Source organism: Paralichthys olivaceus, chromosome 22, assembly GCF_024713975.1.
Source record: "Paralichthys olivaceus isolate ysfri-2021 chromosome 22, ASM2471397v2, whole genome shotgun sequence".
Classification (NCBI taxonomy): domain Eukaryota; kingdom Metazoa; phylum Chordata; class Actinopteri; order Pleuronectiformes; family Paralichthyidae; genus Paralichthys; species Paralichthys olivaceus.
Window position 1 is genome coordinate 13,661,454 of NC_091114.1, and position 24,111 is coordinate 13,685,564.

The window sequence follows — 24,111 nt, forward strand, 5'->3', positions numbered from 1 at the left end:
ACCTGTGGTTTCCTTACATGTGTGAGATGACAGGAAGTGGAGAGATGGCACAGTTGGAACATTATGAACACACACTGGTGCCAACATGCACGCTTGCATGCTGCACAGGGCTGCAGGTATTCATTCATTCATGCACGTGTTTTACATAAAGAACTAGTGTTTGCATTCTGGAACACACGTGCAGGTTTCACGATGAGCGCTGCAGAGCTCACTTCTCTGTGGTGTGGCACTTCTGTTTCCTTCGCCCACAGGCCAAGTGATGCAAGCTAAGTTGTGGTTTGAAGCACAATGTCAGGAAGCGGCAGACAGAGGTCCATTTCGTGCAAAGTGTGAATTTAAGATACAGCTCCTCACCAAGTCTTCATTTATACAAACTGAAACAAGTCAAATGAGGTCCAATAAGTTTATATGAAGGCAAACTGTTCCTTAACTTATTGTGTTTCGCCTTTAAACTTAAACTAACCAAAACCTCAGCCAACTCATAAATATCAGTCACCTTGACAGGCCAATATTTTGCTCATTTATTTTGTATTGATTTTACTTTATTTCTGTGAAAGGTTGACGTCTGTAACTGTTGTTTGTTTAGTTTTGGTTTTGTGGTATTTTTTTCCTGTATGTATAAATCAGTAAATACTAAATTGACAGCAAAACGGAGCAGCTGGTGATTGATGAGCTTTTTCGGCTTTAACAGTCGTTGCATTGTGTGAGGAGCCAGTATCCTTTCAGCATGTGGTCGGAGCTGCCTGCTGTCACCGCACCTTGGCCGAGTGGTGTCCCTGGCTGCGTAACATGGCACAACACGTTCTCATGTCCAGCCCAGTAACATGAACACACACACATACACACACATTAGATCACATCCTTCATGATTCACCCTTTCCTTCAGGGTTGATAAAAACAAACCCCCTTCATGGAAAGGAGTGAATCAGCCGTATTGATTTGGTGCCGTTATTGAGGTCTGTTAAGTGTTTGGCCAATTTGACCATGATGGATGCCTTTTCACATATGTGCTGCCTTTTGTAAATGTCAGAGTGACTTTTTACTTTGGACTCCCTGCAGCAGCAGTGGCAGCAGCACTCACCTCCAAACACGAGGCTGTGTGACAGCTGAACGACACCACATCATGAGTAAAAACTGCTCTCAATCTATATATTTCATTCAACATAGACATTTACATTTGCTGGTCAATCAGGACAATAAGTGCTTGTATTTGTGGAAAGGGGAAATGCACACATGAGGAGCAGCGTGTGGGTATTTTCAACTTGTTTCCACATATCAGTTACATTCAATTAAGTTTATTTAAAAAATGATTTATCGCAGTGCACATTCTCTTTGCCTTTAAAGGGGAATAAAACTTTATGTTTGGAAAATCTTGGTGGCATGAAATTGAAATGAGTAACAAGGAAATCTTTCGCACGCTGTGGTTGCTCTTTAATTTGCTTCAACACAGTGTCGGTGCCAATATGGAAAAAAGGTGTACAAGCTAGAGTGACTGTAGAAAGTGGTTTTAGTAGTACTATGAGAGAAAGTACAGGGGAGTCAGTGCCAGAAGTGAAAGTACAACTAACAGTCAAAGTAAAAGATGGATTAACTTATCTTAACTTAAACCATGATCTTTCTCTGTATTAGTTTGTTTTTGTGTTGTCCCTCTCTGTGTTTTAGTTATACTAATATTTATATTTTATACTTGTAACATATTTTCTCTTTGATACTAATTGGCTTTTATTTAAAATTAGACCAAAAACCATAAATAAACACAGAGGACAAACAGTGCTTCGCTGACTGGAGCCGGACATGGGAGTGTCCTGACGATAACACCAACCATCACTGACACATAACTGATAAACCACACGAGTCACGACAAACCACATCACCATCAGAGGTGAGTGGACGCCCAACACACCTGTGACCAAAGAGACGGAATTAAAACACTAAAATGAGCAGAACCGAAGAATCGCTGCACAAACATCAAGAAATAGAATCAGTCAGAGCGCCGGCTGTCAACAAACAATGCAGCTGCAGATTCGGGTGCAGGAGAAATATGAAGAATCAGCAAAACTAAATGAGCACATTACACAAAAGTTCATTTCAACATCCTGATGTTTGGCAGTTATGATGGTGACCATGGTCACCATCTAAGTTTAGCATGAACCGGGAGCGGCACGGTGCTGCAGTGGTTTGCGCTGATGTCTCACAACAAGATGGTTCCAGATTCGAACATGTGTCTGTTTTCTCCGAGCTTCCTCCCACAGTCCACAGACAAGCATGTTAGGTTAAATACTTCCATCAATCGGAGTGATTGATTGATTGGGGGGGGGGGGCTCTCAACTTGGCAATTGCTTTGCCGCCCTATAGCAACGCCCCTGGTGCTGTTCTCGTTTGTAAGTTGCCTGTGGGTGTAAACGTGGTTGTTTGACCCTGTGATAGACTCGGTTAACAACACATGGTTAACCAGGATGTACTCGCACATTCATCCCGAGGAGAACCTGAGAACATCGGAGAACTTTATTTGTAATTCATCCAGTGGTTGTGAACAGAAAACAAAAAAAAGTTGGAAAAATCGATATTTCACAAGTTGAAAGCAGCCATTGTGTGTGTGTGTGTGTGTGTGTGTGTGTGTGTGTGTGTGTGTGTGTGTCATGTGACAGCTGTGGTACATGACTTTATGTCCGAGCTTCATCCAGCTGTGGTTTGTGCAGAGATGGTAGATTCCACATCCTGCTCCCAAGTTGGACTGACCACGACAACACTATTTCCCTGCAGAGGTCTTAAACACACACACACACCCACACAAACCACCCACCCACCCACCCACCCACCCACACACACACACACACACACACCCACACACACACACTTGCCCCTGCAGGGTATATAAGCAGAAGCAGAGGACTCCCGGACGGAGAAGCAGCAGCAGACTGACTCCAACCAGCAGCTTCTCTCTCCAGCTTCCTCTGAGACGCGTCCAACGCTGCGTTGAAACAGACGCAAACATTTCTTACGTAAGTCAAACTTCTGCTTTGATGCATCAGTTTTTATTGCAGCAGAATTCCTCAGCAGCTCAGTAACTTGATTTTCTTTATATCTTCCAGATGTGATGATGAAAGTTAATTAGCTGATGCATCTTGAGAGTCATTTAAAATGTTTTGCAGCTCTTGTGCAACGTTTGAAACAAACAGATTCAAAGTAACTCTAACAAAACTTTTCCTTTCATCTAAAATGTGGTTATTGCTGTTTCATATTTTCATCATTCTACTCAAACTAATAACCCAGTGATCATAAGGAGCGAGTCAGGAGAGTTTAAAGTAACAGTGTAGGGTTTATTATTTGTATATTTACAAATGTACAAACTCATAATCTTTTTATGAAAGACATGTTGGGTCTCGGTCTATTTGTCCGCAGATGCTGCATCGATGAAGTTTTCTTATCTGTAAAAAGTAGATTCTATGTGTATCTATTTGTTTTACTGCACTGAAAGTCTCCGTTCTGATCATAAACCTGTTCCTTCTGTGTCAGCATTTGCCAGAGTCGTGTTAGAAAACACGTGTGTGCATATATGTCATATGTGTCTGACAGTACAAGTACAAGAGTACTTTATTTTGCTGTACTTGTACTTAAGTATTTCTATTTTATGTTACCTGAACAGATAATTATACTTTTCTAAATCTCCGTGGAAACTTTGTACTCGTGTGCTTCTCAGGTACAAGTTAACTCGGGGTTCACAACATGAAAATGCTGCTAATTAATCAGTAATAATAATCCACACTGTAGAATATTAAATGCTCTTTTGTGTATAATATTTTTACTTCTTACAAAAAGTACCAGTAGTTGCAAAATTTTAAGCCGAAACGGTTACAGATAAAAATTTAAAAGCAACAATTTCAACGTCCTTTTTTCAACTTTGCCCGTTTTATAGCAAACTGAGTATATATGGATTTTGGATCGTTGGTTCAAACAAGAAGTTTGAAAATATCCCCTTCATATTTGAGGGTGTTGAGTAGAATAGATTAGCAGAGAATAAAAATAACAATTAGTTATAGCCATGTTAATCCAACACAATAGTGTGGGAGGTGCAAATAGCAGAGTTCCAGTGGGAGTTGCGCAAGCGGAAAAATAACGATTTATTTATATTCATGCTAAACCAAAGTCGTCAACAGAGTCTATAAAGGTGAGAACAATAAACATGACGGAATAACAACAGCATGGCCTCTGTGGTAACAAAACAAACTGTGAGAGTCAGAGTTCTGGGTGTGATCAGATCAACACAAACAAAGACCCTCAGTGTTCTCACTGTGACTCACTGAGCTATAATTACACCAACCCTCTTCAGCCCACACGGGGTCCGTCTGAAACAGGCCGTCAGAAGTTCCTGCTGTAATGATTATGTAAGTATGTGGTCAGACTGATTTAACCAGAAACACACAAACATCTGTTTTCATAAGGTGCAATAAACACCTGCCCGAGGGGCGGACATGTTGGCGTGTTGCATAATGTGGGCGTGTGCTGGACGAGGAGAGAAGTTTGGGCTGACGTTTGGCTGCATGAGTCATTTAACACAGCGAACTCTCTGTTTTCACCTTCAACACCAGCAGAGATGTGATGACGTGTGTTTTCTCTGCAGGTCAGCACAGCGACAGACCAACAGACAGAGGACAGCACTTTGTGAACCATAGAACGTTTGTTAGTTTATTTAAATGCAAAGGTTTCTAAAGTAACGTTGGGTAAATAAAAAAAGCAAAGCAGTGTACGGTGTATTCAGGACAACAGGCTCAATGCTACACTGTTAAAAAAAACAGTTTGTGACATTTTCACCTTATTATTGTTCAGCTCAAACTTGTACTTAGTTGAATGTAAAACCCAACAGGTAGCAGAAGTTAAATAAAGGTAGCAATGAAACACCACAAATAAATAATCACATAAAAGTCAAGACTGTAAAACTCATGTGCAGCCCCACCCACAAACACACATGTGACATAAACGTCTCTGAACCTGCTCTTTGTACTTCTCAAAGCATATGGGAAATTATATTTTGTAATATTTTTATTTGCTTTACTTTAATGGCTCTTCCATTTTAAATCCCTTTCTGTCATTAATACGAGTGATGAGGACTCAGTCACACACACACACACACACACACACACGTTTCCACTTGTTCCACAGATGTGAAGCAGATGAGCACGAAAACAGCTCCTCAAGAAACAAATGGAGAATGAACGGAGTTCTTTGAAAAACTGCACACAGAAATACAAAGACGCAAACTATTGCACAAGTATATTTCAGACATGACAAAGGCAAAGGGTTGTGTTTGACTTCACAAAATATATATAAGTTTTTCTATATAACAAATACAAGTGAGAAACAACAAGGAAAATGTTTTCCTTTCTCCTCTTCCAGTCCTGAGAGGGATCATCTGCCCGGAAGCCACCATGTCTGATCAAGGTGCCACTGCGACTCCGTCCGATGCACCCCCCCCACCCTCCGGACCCCCTCCCAAGGTGACGAGCCGTGGCCGCACCACAGTTCCCGTCGCCAGCGCCAACTCTGACTCAACAGACATCCCCGAGTTTGAGTTCTTCGGAACCCCGAGAGGACTCCCACCTCTGACTGGTGAGGGGGCAGAACTTATACATCTTACAGCATTTTTGTTTGTAGTATATTTACCCTCAGAAAAAAAGATCATGTGTTAATGGATTGATTCATGCAATTTCTTACATAAGAAAGTTTTAAAAACGTCTTGGCTGGAGGAGATAAAGTCCGTCTCCCGGCAGTGACACAGTTTTCTGGAACTTTTGCACATGACTGACACGTGAATGACGGCCAGAAGGATAAATTGCGCTCACTTCCTGCAGCTTGTCGCTACGCTGGCGCCTGTTTTATTTTAGAAGAGCAGCAGGGAGATAACCAGATGTTACAGGAATGTATTATTATGCAATGTCCATAGCACATGTGCAAAATTTAATTATAGAAAAAAATGTAATTGACAGAAAAAAACTAATGAATAACTGATGGGATTTCCTCTTAGTTAACACGTTTCCAGTTTTCCGGAACTTACTTTTTTCCACCAAAGTACATATTTATTAACTTAAATGATTAATATTGATAGAGAGATACTCAGAGGTGTGTTTTGGCCTCTATCATATATCTGTAGCATAGAGCCGCATAGACATAACCTTTTTAAACAAAGTTTTAATACATGAAGTCGATAAAAAAAAGATAAAAATGAGTCTTGAAAATGGTTTGAAACATCCTCTCTCCTCGTCTCTGGGTCTTCAGAGTTTCTCGACATCGTAAACGTGGACATGATGAGGGGGCCAGACGAGAGCAACAAAATACAACACCACACCATGTATTACAACTCCGACAAGCTCATCGTCCGCCGGGGACAAGAGTTCCAGGTCAAGGTCACCTTCAACCGTCCCTACGACGCTACCAAGGACAAGTTCGCTGTGGAGTTTGTCATCGGTGAGGCCAGTGGACTGTAAATAGTGGAATGAATTGCAATTGTTCTTAATGCTTACAAATTTTAACAAAATCATTCAATCAAGTTATTTCTTAAGAGCTCATTCATTTTAATTTTAATCTCAAGAAAGTTTTTTATATTTTTTGTGCAGCATTTGTTATGTACTTAAAACATATTGTTTTGTATTTTCAGGCTCCAGCCCTCAGTACAGCAAGGGCACCTACATCCCCGTCTTCCCCACGAAGGATCGTCAGAGCTCCTGGAAAGGCCGCATCACAGACAATTCAGGCGATACGATCACCATGGGCATCACTCCTACGGCCAACTCCATTGTGGGGAAGTACCACATGTACGTCGCCGTGGCGACACCCTTCGGCATCCGCAGAACGATACGGGAGGACAGCCGAGACCTCTACATCCTCTTCAATCCCTGGGTGGCAGGTCGGCTCAGGCCTCACATCATCAACAGTTTCTCTTTTCTTTCATCTCACCTTTAAGTTCACAAACATGCTCCTGACCTGTCGTCTTCAGATGACGCTGTGTTTCTGGACGATGAGCGAGAGAGGGAGGAGTGTGTGATGACCGAGATGGGGATCATCTACCACGGCGCCTACGACGACATCTCGGAGAGAGACTGGAACTATGGACAGGTAGGAGACAAAGTGATCGACGAATCTCAAGACTTTTTTACCAACTAAATTTTCAAATGTTTCCCTTTAGTTTAACTTCGGAGTCCTGGATGCCTGCCTGTACATCATGGACAGGTCTGAGATGCCCATCACCAACAGGGGAGACCCCATCAAGGTGACCAGAAAGGCCTCTGCTATGGTAAGAAAATATTCATGGAACTTCTTTAAAACTTTTACTGAGCAACATCGTCCTCTGTTGATTCATTCTGTCGGGTCTAGTTCCACTTACTCATGATAGTGATGCTGTTCTATACAATTTTATATCAACATATAAACCTATAAATAAAGGGATGTTTGATGATTTAAGAATCAGTTCATATTTATGACTTAATAATTCAGTCAAAAGGAAAAAAACTTAAAGCCAAATTGCAGAAACTTGTAATAACTTCATTCCACTGTGTTGTAATTTATTAGATTTGTATCTAACATCTGTTGAAGACTTGTCATTGGTCGTTCTCAGCTGAACTCTCGTGATGACGATGGCGTGTTGGTGGGGAACTGGAGCGGTGACTACACCTACGGCGTGGCGCCCACCTCCTGGACCGGCAGCACAGACATCCTGCTCAGCTACGCCAGCAGCAAGATGCCCGTGTGCTACGCTCAGTGCTGGGTCTACGCAGCCGTCTTCAACACCTGTGAGATCCGGAACAGCTATTTTACATTTTCCACTTCCTCCGAGTTAAAGACAAAGACGTCTTAATTAATTAATCAAGAGGAGTTACGCTGTTCAGACCAAACTTACACCAAGCAATGTAATCAATTATCAACCACTTCATGAGTTCTGTTTTTGCTTTCTGTCTCAGTCCTGCGCTGTCTGGGCATCCCATCCCGTGTCGTCACAAACTTCTACTCCGCCCACGACAACGACGGAAACCTGACGACTGACATCATCCTGGATGAGAACGGCAGGATTGACCGCAACCGCACCAGGGACTCTATCTGGTACCACGTCGTCCTTGACATATGAACTTTTTAAGACATTTTTGACATCCTGGTGATGGTGAGGCTATTGTTGTCAATTATCTTACAATTATCTGCGTAACACTTTTATTCTTTTGGTGGCCTTCACCATTTAAGCACCAAATCCCCACTTCACTTACGCTCTGGTCTGTGTTAAGGCATCTTAAAAATTAGATTTGAATGAAACCTGAACATTCCTTGTCCCCAGAGGATGATTCTGAATGATTTGTGGTGACTCCCTGACCTTTTCATTTGGCAATGACATTAATTAGGCACATTCATGCTTCTCAGAGGATGAACCTCCATATTGAAAACTTCCAAAAACCAAAACCTCAAGATATTTCATAACTAATCAGATTTGTTTGACACCTTCAGGCTTGATTTTAATGACCTAATTTAGAAAGAACTTGTAAAACTATGAGGATGACAAGTTTAGATAATGATTCATATCATTCCTCATAACTTCCTGGTAATATGTAAACAAATGTTTGTGGTTGTCAGGAACTACCACTGCTGGAATGAGTGCTACATGTCCAGGCCGGATCTCCCTCTTGGCTTTGGAGGTTGGCAAGTTGTGGATTCGACACCACAGGAGACCAGTGATGGTACATGAGGATGAAATATCTGCTGGCTGTAAATACAGTGCACTGATGATCAGTTTTTAAACTCTTCCATGATTCATTCAGGCATGTACAGGTGTGGTCCTGCCTCAGTCCAGGCCATCAAACATGGGCAGATTTGCTTCCCGTTCGATGCTGCCTTTGTCTTTGCTGAGGTGAGTCTGCTGTAAATTCACGCTGAATCCGCAGTTCTCTTTGCCGGGTGAACCTGAGGTTCTGTGGTGTCTCGCTGTTCTTCTCCCTACAGGTCAACAGCGACGTGGTGTTTTACAGCAGGAGGAAAGACGGGACCATGGATATAGTCAAAGTGAACCGCACTCACGTCGGCCGCATGGTGTTGACCAAAGCTCTTGGAGACATGACCCGTCGCGATATCACCGATCAGTACAAGTTCCCTGAAGGTCGGTGACACCGTCCCTTTGATTTTACCTGGAGCTGGTGCTTCATTTCAAGTCAAATATGGACACAAGTTTTTTAAACTGCTTAAAGCCCAAATCCTGGTTTGTTACTGGGAGAATGACGAATAGTTTCTTCTCAAGTAAAAAAGTACTGATACTTCCAGATGATGATGATGAGGGAAGTAATCCTTTTGGACAGACTTTGATATTTTCCTTTCCCTCTACATTTATTTTAATCATCCAATATAGGCAGTGCAGAGGAGCGGACCGTCCTGGAGAAAGCAGAGGAGTACGGCTGCAAACGAGACAAGTCCGAGCTTCCCGTGGCCGACGTGGACCTGGTCCTGCCCACCATGGAGATCAGCGTGGGCGACAGCTTCGACCTGAGCCTGGAGTTTATCAACCGCAGTGACCAGCAGCGAACCGTGGACGCCTACATCAGCGGCAACGTGGTGTATTACACCGGAGTCACCAGCACTGAGTTCATGCTCAGGACTCCCACAGTGGAGATTGAACCCAACCAGAGTGAGTCCTCTACCTCAGAAATCTGGGAATCTTGGAAATGTTTTGCACATGCTTTGGGTCATATACAGTGTGGATATAATAAAAAGGTCCATGCACTTAATAAGAAATAAATCATTGAAAAATCGATGCAGAGAGAGCAGCATTGTGTTTTTTTCTTCTGCAGCTGTGAAGGAGTTGGTGGACGTCCAGTCAAAGAAGTACATGAAGCATCTGGTTGAACAGGCCAACCTTCACTTCATCGTTACTGGGAAGGTTCAGGAGACCGGCCAGATCATCACCGCCATGAAAGTGGTCACCCTGCACAACCCCAAACTCGTCGTTGAGGTCTGAAATAATGCGTTTTCACACAAATCAATGTGGTGGTCCATTTTATTTTACTTTCTGAGCCAACAATCCAATTATTTTTTTTTCTTGAAGGTTGAATTTGTTGAATTGTTTAGGTTTGTTATTTGTTCCTGTGTGTTCTTCAGGTAACTGGCGGAGGCAGAGTCCATGAAGAGATGATGGCGACCGTCCAGTTTACAAACCCCTTCACCTTCAGCCTGGAGAGAGTCTACATTCGCATGGAAGGACCCGGGATCATGGCGCTCAAGTCCAAATATTACAGGTGAGCTCTCAGGGCCAAGCCACAACATATCTGAGTGCAAGTGTAAACTTTGAGCGAAAGCAGAACAAATCTAAGCAGGGGCTAGCTGAGTGTTAAAAATCTTTTCAATGTGAGTTATGGAACAGATGCATTTCATTCACAATTTAATTTCCTGGGAAAAACCCCAAAGAATAAAAACGTGAAATGCTAAGACAGCAGTGTGAATTTCATTATTAAAATGTCCTTTTCTTTGCAGACACATAAATGTAGTAAAGTGATGAGTCTGCTGTTATAAAACATTGTTTTACATCTCTGTTCCTTGTTTTGATTTACGGTAATAATGACACACACTGACGTTCCCTGGTTTTTAGTCTGATCCCAGCAGGCTCCTCTCTGACCTGGACCGAGTATTTCACCCCGCAGAGAAGCGGCTCCACCAGAGTGATCGTCACCCTGGACTGTCCCGCTCTCAGGCAGGTCTTCGGCAAGGCGTCCGTCACTATCAAGCCCTGAGGGACGCTACAGAATCTCCAATGTCCCACATCATTTAACTCGCCTGCGCTTTAGCCAGAATATACACATATAATATAGACTGTAGGTCTACAACAGGTAGCATTTATAACACAATGGGGTAATTCAAATAGGAACAAGACAGTGATGCAATTTTTTTTATATGATACAAAGATCCACAAAAAGTGTGATCTCATTTTGAATTTAGTCTTTTTGACCACATGATAGCTCAAATGTTTTCAAATGAGGAATGTTTCTAATGTAAAGCTGCAGTAATCAGGTTTTTTTTCTTCTGGGGAGTGGAAATGCTCCAAAAACATCCAAACAGAGATATGTTATGCTCTTTATAATTCGATAAAGCGTTAGCAAACAATGCCCACCTCAAAGTCCAGCAGTAAAAGAACAACTCCACTGCAGCTGTTTTATGGTTTTTAACTTGTTTAAAAGAGTCTCCACCAACTCTTCCTGCTGCTCATAGAAACATTGGTGACTTGAGACAATACTGAGCTAAATATTAAATGTTCCATTAAAAATGATGAGCTAAAAAATCTCAAAAACTCAGTTGGGTGATATTTGTCTGTGAATATTGGCAACTAAATCGCGATGCTATGTTCAAATTTCATTTACAGAATACTAATTAATGCAGCTTGAACTTTTCCACTTGAAAATGCAGCCCCGCGATGCGACAACACTTCGATTTAAACTGTTTTATTTCAATAACTGTTCTGACAAGTCTTTATATGAACGTGTACAAGAACAAATGCAACCATCAAAATAAAATTAAACATCAACAACTGCATGGTGTTGTGACATGTTCCCAATGACTGTGCATATGTGCAAGTTGTCGTGTTGCCTTTTTTACTTCATAAGAAGCGACATATGAAACCTCACAGTGGTTTGACACGTTTTAAAAATTAGATTCGTACATAAACTATAGCTTTAAAAATCAAAATCATTCATCATAATTCATCACTCATCTCAAAAAACAAGGCACAGTGTATTGTAGCAGCTGAAGAACTCTTGGTTCACTCAGAGCTTTTACCTGGGAATGGCAGGAAATGTTCCGTAAAATGTCCAGAGAAACAGACATGTCGAACATTTGTGTTCTGCAGAGAATTTCAGGAAAATGTCCAAGAAGCAGCTTAAAGATAAAGTGCATAGAATTTAATGATATCAAGTTGCGTGTTGCAGCTGAACAGCCCTCACCTCACCCTTTCCTTCTAAACATAGTAATTTAGATGAAATGAACAAGTGAAAACATCATGAGAATTATTCTGCATTCGATTTCTGCCAATAGATTCCTTTCACCTACTGGACCTTTAAATCTGATCTAAATTTACTTGCAAACTATTTTACTTTATTCTGAACTTGCTCATTATTCTACAGTTGAAAAATGCAAAATGCAAAAACTTTCCCTCGCAGTCATTTGAAGGTGATGAGGTAGTCCGGGTACGCTTGGTTGTCATGGAACACAACGTACATGCTGGGGTTGTTCATTCTATCCACCACGCTGTCGTAGCGGTCATGTGGCTGCTGGCTGTCGCGTGGAGGAGGCACCTTCATTTCACTTTTGCCCTCAGTGTAGATGCCCGTCAGGACTCGAGCCACGAAAATTAGTTGTGAGCCCACGGCGTTTGGCTTGGCGTAGGTGGGGTTGGCTGAGTAGATGGCGTTTACTGCAAAGTAGGTCCCATGACCATACGCAGTTGCTGAGGGTAAGAGAGAGCATGGACTTAACAACAAATACCTCATAGCTGAAGAATAGCACGGACACAATGGATGAAATGACAGCCTCCTAAAAGTGAAGGAGGATTTCCCCCTAGTGGCTGGTCACAAATGTTGTCAAAAACGGAATAAATGACAGTAAGCAGATATGTTTCACTGCCGGTGACATTGTTTACGCTGCTAAAGCAATGGGTCTGAAAACATCATCACCGTTTTGTCCAGCAAATCTTCGGTTGAACCCTGTTTTCATGATGGCGTCACAGTTGTCCTGGGTCGTCCCGTGGTACAGAAGCTTTTCACATGCACCGCCCACGTCTGCATTCTTATCAGAAATGCGTTTCTTCTGTGCCTCATAGGCCCGACGCAGGTGGACATTCTGCAAACGCTCGATCTTAATAAAATAAACAGAAAAATACCAATATTGTGAAAATAACGAGCTTCCAATAACGTGAAGTAAAGGTTAAGTTACCTACATATAAATGTACATGATGAAAAGATAAAAAAGTAGTGAAAGCTACCTTCATTATGGTTTTGGGGGCAGTTCGTGTGAAAGCCTCCTTCACTGATCTGTACTCTGCGGAGGACGTCAGCAGAGTAACCACCTTCATGACCTCCCCAGCAGCCATGCTGTCCCAGTTCAGTGGGAGAGTGAAGTCTGGAAAATTTAAAATGTTATTTATTTAATTTTCAATCAAAACACTTTCATGAAATAGGGTTCGCTGAAACTCATTTTCCTCCTCTCACCCGGCAGGTTCTCAAGTCGTTTTAATTTTCTTATCTGCGGTCCTGTGGCCTCCATCCTCTGTAGATCCACAGTCCACCGGTTGTTCTGTGCATCCATTATGCCTCCTGCTATGTTGTTATGTTCCAGATTGTGATTGGCTGTTTTGGGGAGTCTCTCCCAGTAGCCGTTACTTCCCAGGATGCACCAGGCCACACGAGTGTGCAAATCCTCCTCCTCCTTTACTCTTACCTGTCTCCTGAGGTTGTCGTGCAGAGACAGGTTAATTAACTGCATCACATGGTTCACCCCATCTTTTAACCCGCTCACAGTCATGCTGCCCTGGTCAGACTGAATGAGCAGACCCTCCATCTCCACCAGCTGCTCCAGACACATTATGTTGTTCGCCGAGAGGCTTCCCACCTCCTCGGCCGTGAAGGTATGTGTGAAGCACTGAGACTGATACAGTTGCTTCAGCTCCGTCATGGCCTTTCTGATGTCCGTACTAGAAAGACCCAGGAACAGGAAGCCAGACTGCTGATTCTTGAAGCTGGTACGGAGGATACTTGGGTTTGGGGTCACGGAGCTTTGTGGATTGTTTTGTTGAGGCACTGTCACTGCGGGAATCAAAAATAAATATCAAAACAACGATAGGAAACTAGAATCACTCGTCATTTGTTCATGTTCAACAGGCCAAAAACATGTTGTGTGAGGCCACTGTGACCTTGTCCATTAGACTTTGGCCTCCAAATTCAAATTTTGTCATCCTTGAATCCAGACAAGCTGACAGCATAATACCTCGGGCCACTAGCTGTCAGATTTCTAAACACCAAGAAAAGATGATAGCTGTTTCTGAAAGTTCTTGTCACCTCTGTTGAGCACATCAGTGGGAAACACCTGCGTCGCCTCCTCTTTGAAAGGCAAGAAGACTTTGATCTTAATCAGGATGAGGCGGATGTCAGTGACGCAGCGTAGGGGAGCGAGCGATGCAGCAGTTTTGACTCCTTGGAGAATGGCCTGTGCTACGACAGCAGCATCCATCTTACCTTGTCCTGCACAAAGAGGTGCGTTAACCGACACAGAGATTAAAAACAATTAAATTAAACTGACGATTAGACTGTTGCATTGTCTGGAGCAATATTTACCGGCACAGATGGCAGGAATGGCTATGGACTTGTATCCAGAGGACTCACAATGTAGGATCATGTTGCACACCAGACTCCCAATGACGCCTGCGTCTCTTTGCCCATTCACATGTAAAATGGCTTTGCAAGGGAATGAGCCAGGCTCAGTCTGAAAAAATGTTCCTCTCATCACTTGCGCTGCACATAACACAAAGAAAGAGACAAAATGACTTAGAGGCTGTTAGATGTATGTTTCATGGAAATGAACTGATCTTTATTCACCTGCTTTGACGTTGGCCGTCACCAATGGTCCAGCTACAGTTAGAATGTCTTTGCAAACACCAACTGTAGAAAAAATATTCATGATTTGTGAAATTGTAATTAATGTTTAAATGTTTTGCTGTAAATGAAAACTTTGACCTATGGGTGACTCTAATAAAAGTAAGTAAGATTAATTTTCAGGACACAAATAACTGCAACTTATTTCAGGACAATCCATCTGATAAATCACTCAAATATTTCTGTCAGTGGACAGTGGACTTTCAAAAAGACACTCCCGTAAAAATGACTTTACGACAACAGCACGTTCCTGGTCACTCCTATATGCATCAGCAGCTTTCACCTACCGTCGGGAAAATTCTGGAAGTCGGTCGAGTTCACAATTGCATCTGTAGTCTCATTAGTGATGTCACCGAACACCACGTGTAGTCTGACCCCAGCTCCGACCGTCACAGTGATGTCATCGAGGTCACTGATGAGGGGTCCGAAGTGTACTGAGAGGAAATAAAACCACATTATTCATATTTGTTTGGGATTTTATCTAATAGTTAATTTAAGTAAATGGTTTTCTTGCTGTATTAGGTGTCAGGTTTACCTTGGCCTCCCTGGTTCACATTTAAGCTGAGGTGTCTGTAGACATCATGGTAGCACTGTAAATAAATATATATTTGATATTAAAACACTTTCTCAGCAGTAAAACATGCATGTGTCTTACAAATAGTCAAAGTGTCAATCGTCACCTCCTCAGAGTCTGGATAACCAGGTTTAACGACGACATGGATGGTGGAGAGTGAACCGTTGAGTCTCGATGATCCAAAATGGCAAATGCTGTCAGTTAGAGCTTCAATGGCGGCAGAGAGCGGGAATTTTAACACAAGTCCAGGTCCAATCACAGGAAACGCGACTGAACTCAATTCCTGCTGCACACAGAGGTCCAAACATCTCTTCAGCCCATTTTTCAGAGCCTGGGACAGAAAGAGTTGATTAGATTTTGTAGAGCAGGATAAGGAGCACAGACAACACCTCGTAGAAACAAGTTTGTTTAAATCACTGGCTGCAAGTTTACAAATGTCATCGTCAATATCTTTGGATTTTGGTCAACTATTTTCATTCTTAACTTTTCCCCTGTTGCATCCACCTCAATGCACGTAAGTCAGGAATGTTGAATTTCAATCCAATCTTTAGCCCTCATCCATAAAGTTTTTTCTTGTTACCTGCACACTCTGGCCTCTGACCCCATCCCAGGGCAAACACTCAATGAAGAAGAGCTTGGTGCAGCCAAGAGATGCAGGCCCGGTGACCTGCAGGACATCTCCAGGGTTGACGATACAATTTGCAGCAGCGGAGTCAAACTTCGGCTGCATTGTGTTCCCTGCTTTAGTCACCAGATCGCTGCCCATTTTAGTTGAAGTCAGCTGTTTTTTGAGCATGGGAACCACCAACACGTTCACCTGTGGAAAAAGGGGACATATCGTGACTGTGTAGTGTTGCATTGCTGCTTTATTAGCTGAGGTAAAGTAGAATGGAATAAAATAGTCAAACCTGTTGATCCTCCAAAGAGCCAATTTTTATCTTCAGGTTTGTTTTGTTAGCTGCAATGTTCTCGACAGGGCTGTTGCTCAGTCTGGTGAGGGAAGGCCTGGGTGTGAAGCTGGGGACTGGGCTGCTGATGCTCAGTGAGTTAATTGGTACATCCGGGGAGTTCACACCTCGACGTTCCCTGATAAGGACCTGACAGGAACTCTGTATGAAATCTTTGCTTATTTTTCCCTCTGCCTGAAAGTACTTCTGAGCCCCTGGTCCGTCTAGGACTAGTGTGTCTGATGTCAGGCAGGACAGAGCTGAGTTTAGGGCCTGCTGCGCCTCCTCCACGTGACAACGGGGACCGGACAGAAGCACACGAGGACGTGGGGAAGTTGAGGTTTCTGTCGTCACGTTTGTCTGTTTCAAGCCAATCAGGACAAAAAATTCATCCAAACAGTCAACCAGTTCAGGATATGGTAGGTTCACATCTTGTTGTATGTGGGCCTGGTTCGTCTGGTAGTCACAAAGAACCTCCTGCAGCCTGTTCACATTTTCACTGTAGCCCACCAGTCGAGCTTCCATCATTGTGGTTCCACCTGGGATGAAGCTCACATCCACTCTGAATTCTCGACAGTTTGCTACGTTCTTGGATGCGCTGAGGATTTCCTTTACTCGGCCCAGATCTGGGGTTCCAGCTGCAGCGCCCTGCAGCTTCACAGTCTTCACAGTCAGGTCTCTCTTCACTGCTGCTTCAGCCTCGTCCATGGCTTCAGAGGACAAACTGGACAAAACCAGATCCGACTCCACCTCCAGGGAAACAGGATTTCTCAAGCTCTGCTGGAAGCGAGTCTCGTACTTGGAGATTGCGCCGCTAGATTTTATGAAGGCTATCAAATCCAAAGGGAGAGAAACTCTTTTTACCAACACCTTCTTCATCAGTTCATCAAGTTTTGTAGCCCCAGACTGCACCTCCTTGTCAACTCCCTCCATGACGAGCATGTTACTACGTCTGTGGATTTTAACTTCTGGGTAATGCGTAGACATTTCCCGAACTAACTCTGCCTCTACCAGTTTGAATTTCTTGTCCACAATTGGCAGTTCCCTCCAGGTAGGCAGGCTCTTCTCCAGGTTTGCGATCATCTCCTTCACAGCCTCAGTTTCCCCCACAACCACAGAATAACCGATCTCTCTGTACACTTTGATATCATCGGTTACAGAACAGACGTCCTGCTGTAGCATTTTGACTTGTTTTGGGTCAAACACATGATAGCAGAGGTAGGTCTCAATGAGACTGATAAAAACCCGATCCACTTGTATCTCCCACATCTCTGCAGCCTCAAAAGCTCCTCCTGGCCGCTTCTCAATATCCCCCCGGACCACTGCCTCCTCTTCATCGAAATTGAAATCCACTGTGCAGCTGATAGACGAGAGTTGTTTCTGGAGTACTTTGTATGCTTTGGGGTTGTCTCTCAGGTACTGAAGAAGGTAAATATCTATCTTGAAAATCTTCTCGAGGCCTTTTGTGTTTGATTTTGTAAACGTCTAAAGAAGGAAAGCAACACCAAAGAAACCCATGAGTTTATAAAAGATCATATGAAAAATTGTTTACAGCACTCAGCACAAGCGTGAATATTGATTATAAGGTGTTTACGCTGCTCGGGGAATCCCATCAAACTGGTTGGGCCACATTACATGGCTCAGATGACGCAGTGTTTACTCTGATCATGACATCTGCAGATGAGGTTTCAAAGGGGTTATATTAAGCTCACCCGTGTCGATGGCTGTTCGGGGTTCTGAGGTGAATCGGTTCGGCTCATGGTCAGTTGTTGTTCTCCAGAAGGTAGAGACACAGTATGAAACTTCCTCTGCAACACTCTTTCCTGGTCTGTGAAGTCCAACATCACAACAAAACACCTGCGTCTCAGCTTAAAGGTCCAGTGTGTAAGATTTAGGTGAAAGGGAACTACTGGCAGAAATTTAATGTACAATAATCCTCATTATGTTTTCACTAGTTCGTTTCATCTAAATTATACAAATTATAGTTTTCTTTACCCTAGAAAAAAGACCATTTATATTTAAATACTTTATATTTTTATATCTCTACAGGGGCCGCCCTGGACAAACTAAACACCTTTTGAGTTTTATGAAAACTGAAGCTACTGTAACCAATGATCGGTGACACTCTGGATAAACTGGTCTAGTGTTTACTTTGCGTTATGTGTGTGTTGTTTTATTTCTTTTTAAAATGATGAGTGAAACATGTTCCCAGTTCGGAGGAATTTTATTCTTCTTATCAGTGTTCAGAGCCAGTCTCGTTACCTGACTGGAACCACACCTCACACCTGGAAGTCTCTCTCACACAAAAACCACACCCCATCACTACAGCGCCACCCAGTGGAGGCACTCCGGGGTACATATATATATATATATAGAGAGAGAGAGAGAGAGCAAGAGGAATATCACCAGATAAACCCTGTTACACAACCACATTTTATTTTTCATGTTTGGAAGGGGATAGTGAGGTGAGGGCTGTTCAGCTGCAACATGTTACTTGAACACTCGATATCACTGAATTCTACACACTGAACCTTTAAACTGCAAAGTTTGTCCGACAAATAGTTCATTTTAAGACAAAGTGGTTCCTCACCTTCTTTATCCTTGAAGCAGATTTTGTAGACACCCCCTCCGACGGCTTGAATTGCTGCACAGTCACCTCCCCCAGAAACTCGTCTTTTCTGAAAGTAACACCTGACTTTGTTCAGCTCTCTGTCCGTCACTTCTTTGGCTTCAAAGAACAATGGATATTGATATTCATCCATTTTAAACTACAACTTTAAACACCGGAGTAGCTATCGCTCGTCTCTTTAACTCACAGCACTGACGGATACTAACTTTAATGCTTTCACTTTCACTTTTACTTATGTTTCCTTTTGCATATGAACCTTATGAACACACCCCAGTGTGGAACTTGCCCGTTTGTCCTGTTGAGCAGATACTATGAGGTCATTGTGATCATTGCATTGATTATGACATTGATTTATGGTGTAATGATTTTTTTTTCCACAAGTGACGACGACGACGACGACGATGATGATGATGATGATGATGATGATGATGTTGAATTGGAAATTCAATCAATTCCCTATGTTTTGATTTCACCATTGAATAAATACAAATCAAAAACAAAGATATATTTTTGTTTCTACACGGGAGAAGTTGTGGTGTGAACCTGACGTCCTGCAGCAGTACCACAGCAGGCCACTAGATGTCACACTAGTGCTATTGCCGATGTAAAAGATATACAACCTCATCTGAATAAAACTGTTAATGGGCTTTAAAACTACAACCAGAGGAGTCCAAAGCTTCACAGAGCAGCAGAGAGGGGTGATATTTGTGTGTTTCACCACCATTAACTATTTTCAGGTTCCGTGCAGGATTTGGATTCAGTGTCACAGTTTAATTATACAGAAATATTGATTCATTGAACTGTCCAAAGGGTCACTTGGACTCACCAGGACAGAGAGCACTTATAGGGTTGAACAGGCCAAGGGGTCATTCTGTTCGAGGGAGACGTGCAAAGGGGAACTTGGGTTGACCACAGGGAACATGCAGTAAACAGTGGGGCCGTTGGGAGCAAGCCAGGGGCACTTAATGCTGACTACAGGTGCCCATCAGATGACCACAGGGGCACAAGAGGAGTTGGGAAACTTCTCAATCACGAGATGCCTCAGTTAGAGAAGTTCTCAGAGACGATGCTGTGATTTCCCTTTTATTCTGAGCCACATGCCTGGAAGTACGAGCTGTGTTTACAAGTGATATAGAGTACTACGCTACAAAATGTCACGAGTGGCGTCACGTTTTAAGATAAGATTAGAAACGTTGCCGGTTCAAATGAAAACTTTAAGTCCCTGATCATGAGCATGAGTGTTGATGTTTAAATAAATACAGAATCCCAGAGGACAGACAAATGTACATAAAAGCATTTATTTGGAATCTCTGAGGTGGACAAACAAAATGCTGGTATCAACAAATACAGACCTTTTGATATTTTACGATATTACATTGCTTTGTCTGCGCATGAGCAGAATAATTTATGTGCACGTGTACCAGACTCTCCTACATCTAAATTGTAAAAAAAAACTGCAATAAATGTTGTATTTAACTGTAGAAAGAGAAAGACACTTTCATTTTATTTTGTTTTAGGTACCGTCATCTTTTCAGAAAGAATTAGGATTTTGCAGATTTATACTGTAAAACATAACTTCACTTCTCACAGTTATTTGGAGTCATGATGACCCACATTCACGACTCTAACGTCTGATGAACACACATGTTTTCAGTCATGGGGAGCTGAGTGTCTCAAGATATGTGATTGAGTTTTCACCACAATTTGACTGTGGTTTCTTTCTGTCTGCTTCTAAATGCAGTTGTCTGTCTTTTTGTCTCAAAAGTCAGATGATGTCACCCGGTGCATTAATACAAGTAAATAAAGTAAATCTTAGGAAACTGATACAAGATTAAAATGATGAAGATGAAGAGAAAATAAACGGTGTTTTGGTTTTAATCCTGATGGATGCAAATTATTTTCACACATTACAAACTGAAAGATGTTTATGTCTTTTGTTAGTTCAAGCATTTTGGACTTTTGATTAATCTTGTTTTGACTTTTGGTTTATTTCTGTGAAACTTTGTGCTGCATTCATTTTTAAATGTATATTTATATTTGTGATGAGTCACATCTGTTTGCCTTTAGAATCTGTCAGTTCCCGTTTTATTTTGAAGCTCCTTTCCTTGAGTGTCTGTCTCTTGCCTGACTTCCTGTCTTTGTCTCATTACCTGCTCTGATGTGTCACACCTGAAGTGAATAATCTCTACTTCCTGTTTGTGTAAAGTCTCCTCACTCTCCTCTCCTCAGTTAGATTGTTCACATGTTGCGTTTCTCTGTGCTTCAGCTCTGCTCTCTGTTGCTTCTTTTGTTTTCTGGAGTTATTTGAATTTGGATCTTCTCGTTGGTTTGCCTGCCTCCTGCCAACTAAACCGTAAGCCTGCTTTTAAATCCACCATCTCCTGTACCTGCCAACAGTCGGTCTGCTAAAAACTACACATTCAACTGTAATCATGTTGGTAAATGAACAGTAAGTCACCTTTAAGCTCTGTTTTGGTCTCAACCCCTGGGAGGTTTTCACCAGCTGCTCTCTAACCTTAAGTGTCTGCTGTTTGAATGAATTCATTTTGGCTGAACGGCCACATGTCGATCAGTGAGAGTGAACCAAGACGTTGCAGCCGACGGCTCAAAGACCAAAACCAAAGCTTTTAATATATGAAATCAATTCATCTTCTCTCCTCACAACCATCTGTCAACCCCCAGAAGTGATGTCATGAACCCCGGGTGGAGAATTCCGGGCTGAGGCTACAGAAATGATTGTTGCTCTAAAACTCAATAAATAAATGAATAGTGACCATTAAAGCAGAAAATAAAGAAACCTGTGTGACGGAACAATAGTGACGTATTTAACATAGTAACTGTATTGTACTGTATGTAAAAGGTCAGAATGAGGCCCCAGGGATAATCTATGAACACTACCTCACAGAATCGTTTGCACTGTAGCCACAGGTGAAACTCTACTTGTTTACAAAACTGTGTCTGATGATCATTTTATCAGTTTCCTCTTTTACATGGGGGGGTGCATGCAGTGATGACTTCTTCTGCAGAAGTGAAGCTGTCAGACGTTCAGACAGAAACTCTCTGATCCTCTGTTATGATTAATATCTGTGTCCGCTGACTGTTGTGTGTGTGTGTGAACCTCAGTGTGGCCTGTGGTCGGTCCCTGAACTCACCATCCCATGACTACCTTCTGCTGCACACGAGAACACAACATACCGAAACAGAAAGACACAAAAAAAACATTCAAAATCTCAAAGGAGCACATGATCACTGACTGTATAAATATCACAGTGCAGATGTGTGAGAGGTCACAACAGCTGCACAACATTTGTCTGTAGTTGAGGACTAAAGCATCAGGTTTAAGAAGATGAGGTTCTGCATCCTGTTCATGGCTCTGACGCTGTTCGCTCTCAGTGACGGTAAGAAGCTCACGACCACATGTTTCTGACAATCTGAGTGAAGTTGATGGAGAGGTGATCTACCATTGTTTGTTTTTTTTTGTTACTTTAGAGAAAAGTGCACAGTGAGAATTTGAAAGCAAAAATTCACTGTTTCAGATTTGCATTGCAAGTTTTTAAAGTGTTTTCCCAAATTTCTGGTACCCGATCATTTCTATTTATTTCCCTGCAAAATGAAAATCACTTTGCAGAGACTCAAACTTGCTTCTGTTCCATCATATCCTCTTTTATTTTAGTCTAAATTAAATTACTGTTGCATGATTTTTGGTGCAGACTAATTTGAAATCTATGGTTTGCAATGCTACTGACAATAATGTCCCTTATGCAAGTTTTTTTAAACATGATTTCCATATTTTAGTGAAACAAAAAGCAGGAGGGATGGAAAGCAGTCGCTGCTTGGCAAGCAGGAAAATGTTTCTTGTTTTCTGTCGGCCGATCTGCATTTATGTTTGCTGATATAAAAGGTTTTGTTTTCAGAATCAACAATGCAGAAAGATGTGCATAAAGTTTATGGTTAAATTATAAACTATCACGCCTCAATTACAGACAAGAGTTTGTTAACGACATATTAGGAACTATTGCAAATTATTCTTCAGTGCATATATGAGCCCATATATTGTTTCATTGTGTATTCATGTCTCTCAGCCTGATTCAGTAATGACTGTAATGATTAGTTTTGAATAGGAAGAGAGTTAGTGGAGAAAATGTGGAAGTACCGATTATAAAGATGTCACAATACTGTGACTGTTGTGAAATCACACAGATGAAAGTGGCCTCGTCATTGTTGGATTCCTGAATTAGCAGCCGTGCAACATCGTGATGACGAGGCCGAAAACTCCGACCTTCCAATGTGATATCTTCTGGAGTTTAACTTTATTTTCATTCACAAAAAGAAACAGACGCTTGAACTGACAGAGTGTCTTCTGTCTGATTGTGTGTTGACAGGGATGCCGCCCCTCAGCAGGGACTACAACTCCCACTGTCGCTGCGTGGAGGTGGAGTCGAGGATCATCCCTCCAGACAACCTGCGGAGCATCAAGCTCTTCCCTGAAGGACCTCACTGCCCAGACACCGAAGTCATGTGAGTGGAAACAGAATAGAATGAATTGATTGCTTATAATGGTGTGAAAACAAAATTCAGTTTCCTGACTTATTCATTTATCATCAGATGTTTTGCTAATTTCCCAAATAAAATAAACACCAACATAAAATCGATTACAGTGTTGTGGTGTCTGTGTTAAACATGTCTCGTCTTTCATTTTGATGAATGATCAGAGCTGGACTGGTGAGCGGCGAGAAGGTCTGTCTGAACCCTCGGTCCTCGTGGGTGAAGAAGCTGATCAAGTACGTTCTTGAGAAACAGCTGCATCAGCAGGGAGCAGCGTTCGCCAAGAATCAAGCATAAAAACTAAAATGTTGCTTCTTTTTCTACCTCCCTCCTGCAACAATGAGCCCTGCTCTTTTTACTTTAAAGATTAATACACAACACAGTATATAACGTCTACTCTTTGTCTTTTGTTTTTAAGTCTTTGTGTTTTTCCGTTGTCGAATTTGTATTGAATTTCTACTTTTTATACATATTTTCTAAATAACACTGATTCTGGATTTAAAGACACAAGAAATAAACTTTCGTTACGTTCAAATGGAAAGAAGGAAACCAGCTGTGATGTTTGAGTGGATAAAGCATCTGAGTATAACTAATTTTGAAACTTTTTAAATAACAAGTTGCCTTTGATTTAAAAATTATAAATAAAATGTTTAAAAAGTAAAATGTGAGTCACGTCGTGTGTTCAGTCTCACGTCTGCCTTTGAATGTGAAGTTGTTTTATAAAGTACCTGGTGATAAATGTTGTAAAGTAACTCGTGG

At 42.0% G+C, this 24,111-nt stretch overlaps 3 protein-coding genes across 6 annotated transcripts; 2 read left to right on the plus strand and 1 right to left on the minus strand.

Moving 5' to 3' along the window:
• Positions 1–2,865: 2,865 nt before the first annotated feature.
• f13a1b (coagulation factor XIII, A1 polypeptide b) lies at positions 2,866–11,547 on the plus strand. Its single transcript, XM_020095344.2, has 15 exons — positions 2,866–3,002; positions 5,395–5,607; positions 6,274–6,462; positions 6,653–6,901; positions 6,992–7,110; positions 7,181–7,288; positions 7,610–7,784; positions 7,953–8,091; positions 8,611–8,714; positions 8,796–8,884; positions 8,977–9,130; positions 9,377–9,652; positions 9,816–9,976; positions 10,123–10,259; positions 10,610–11,547. The coding sequence occupies exons 2-15, from the start codon at positions 5,427–5,429 to the stop codon at positions 10,749–10,751; spliced, it is 2,223 nt and encodes a 740-aa protein (XP_019950903.2). The 5' UTR covers positions 2,866–3,002; positions 5,395–5,426; the 3' UTR covers positions 10,752–11,547.
• On the minus strand, positions 11,441–19,079 carry LOC109634668 (protein mono-ADP-ribosyltransferase PARP14-like). The gene is made up of 14 exons (XM_020095343.2): positions 18,769–19,079; positions 17,891–18,006; positions 16,140–17,663; positions 15,812–16,048; positions 15,338–15,562; positions 15,193–15,247; positions 14,945–15,091; positions 14,601–14,663; positions 14,340–14,516; positions 14,064–14,246; positions 13,218–13,811; positions 12,992–13,128; positions 12,684–12,864; positions 11,441–12,457 (listed from the first exon to the last, which is right to left on the minus strand). Exons 1-14 carry the CDS (start codon positions 18,938–18,940, stop codon positions 12,171–12,173), a joined length of 4,098 nt encoding a protein of 1,365 aa, XP_019950902.2. The 5' UTR covers positions 18,941–19,079; the 3' UTR covers positions 11,441–12,170.
• A 1,812-nt stretch (positions 19,080–20,891) lies between these two features.
• On the plus strand, positions 20,892–24,015 carry LOC109634687 (interleukin-8-like). 4 transcript variants are annotated; one of them, XM_069518956.1, is made up of 3 exons: positions 20,892–21,256; positions 23,190–23,325; positions 23,520–24,015. In XM_069518956.1, the coding sequence occupies exons 1-3, from the start codon at positions 21,250–21,252 to the stop codon at positions 23,647–23,649; spliced, it is 273 nt and encodes a 90-aa protein (XP_069375057.1). In that variant the 5' UTR covers positions 20,892–21,249; the 3' UTR covers positions 23,650–24,015. The 4 variants fall into 4 exon arrangements, with proteins under 4 accessions (XP_069375057.1, XP_019950933.2, XP_069375056.1 ...); XM_020095374.2 differs by having other exon boundaries at positions 20,942–21,160; XM_069518955.1 differs by having other exon boundaries at positions 21,002–23,094.
• Positions 24,016–24,111: the final 96 nt, after the last annotated feature.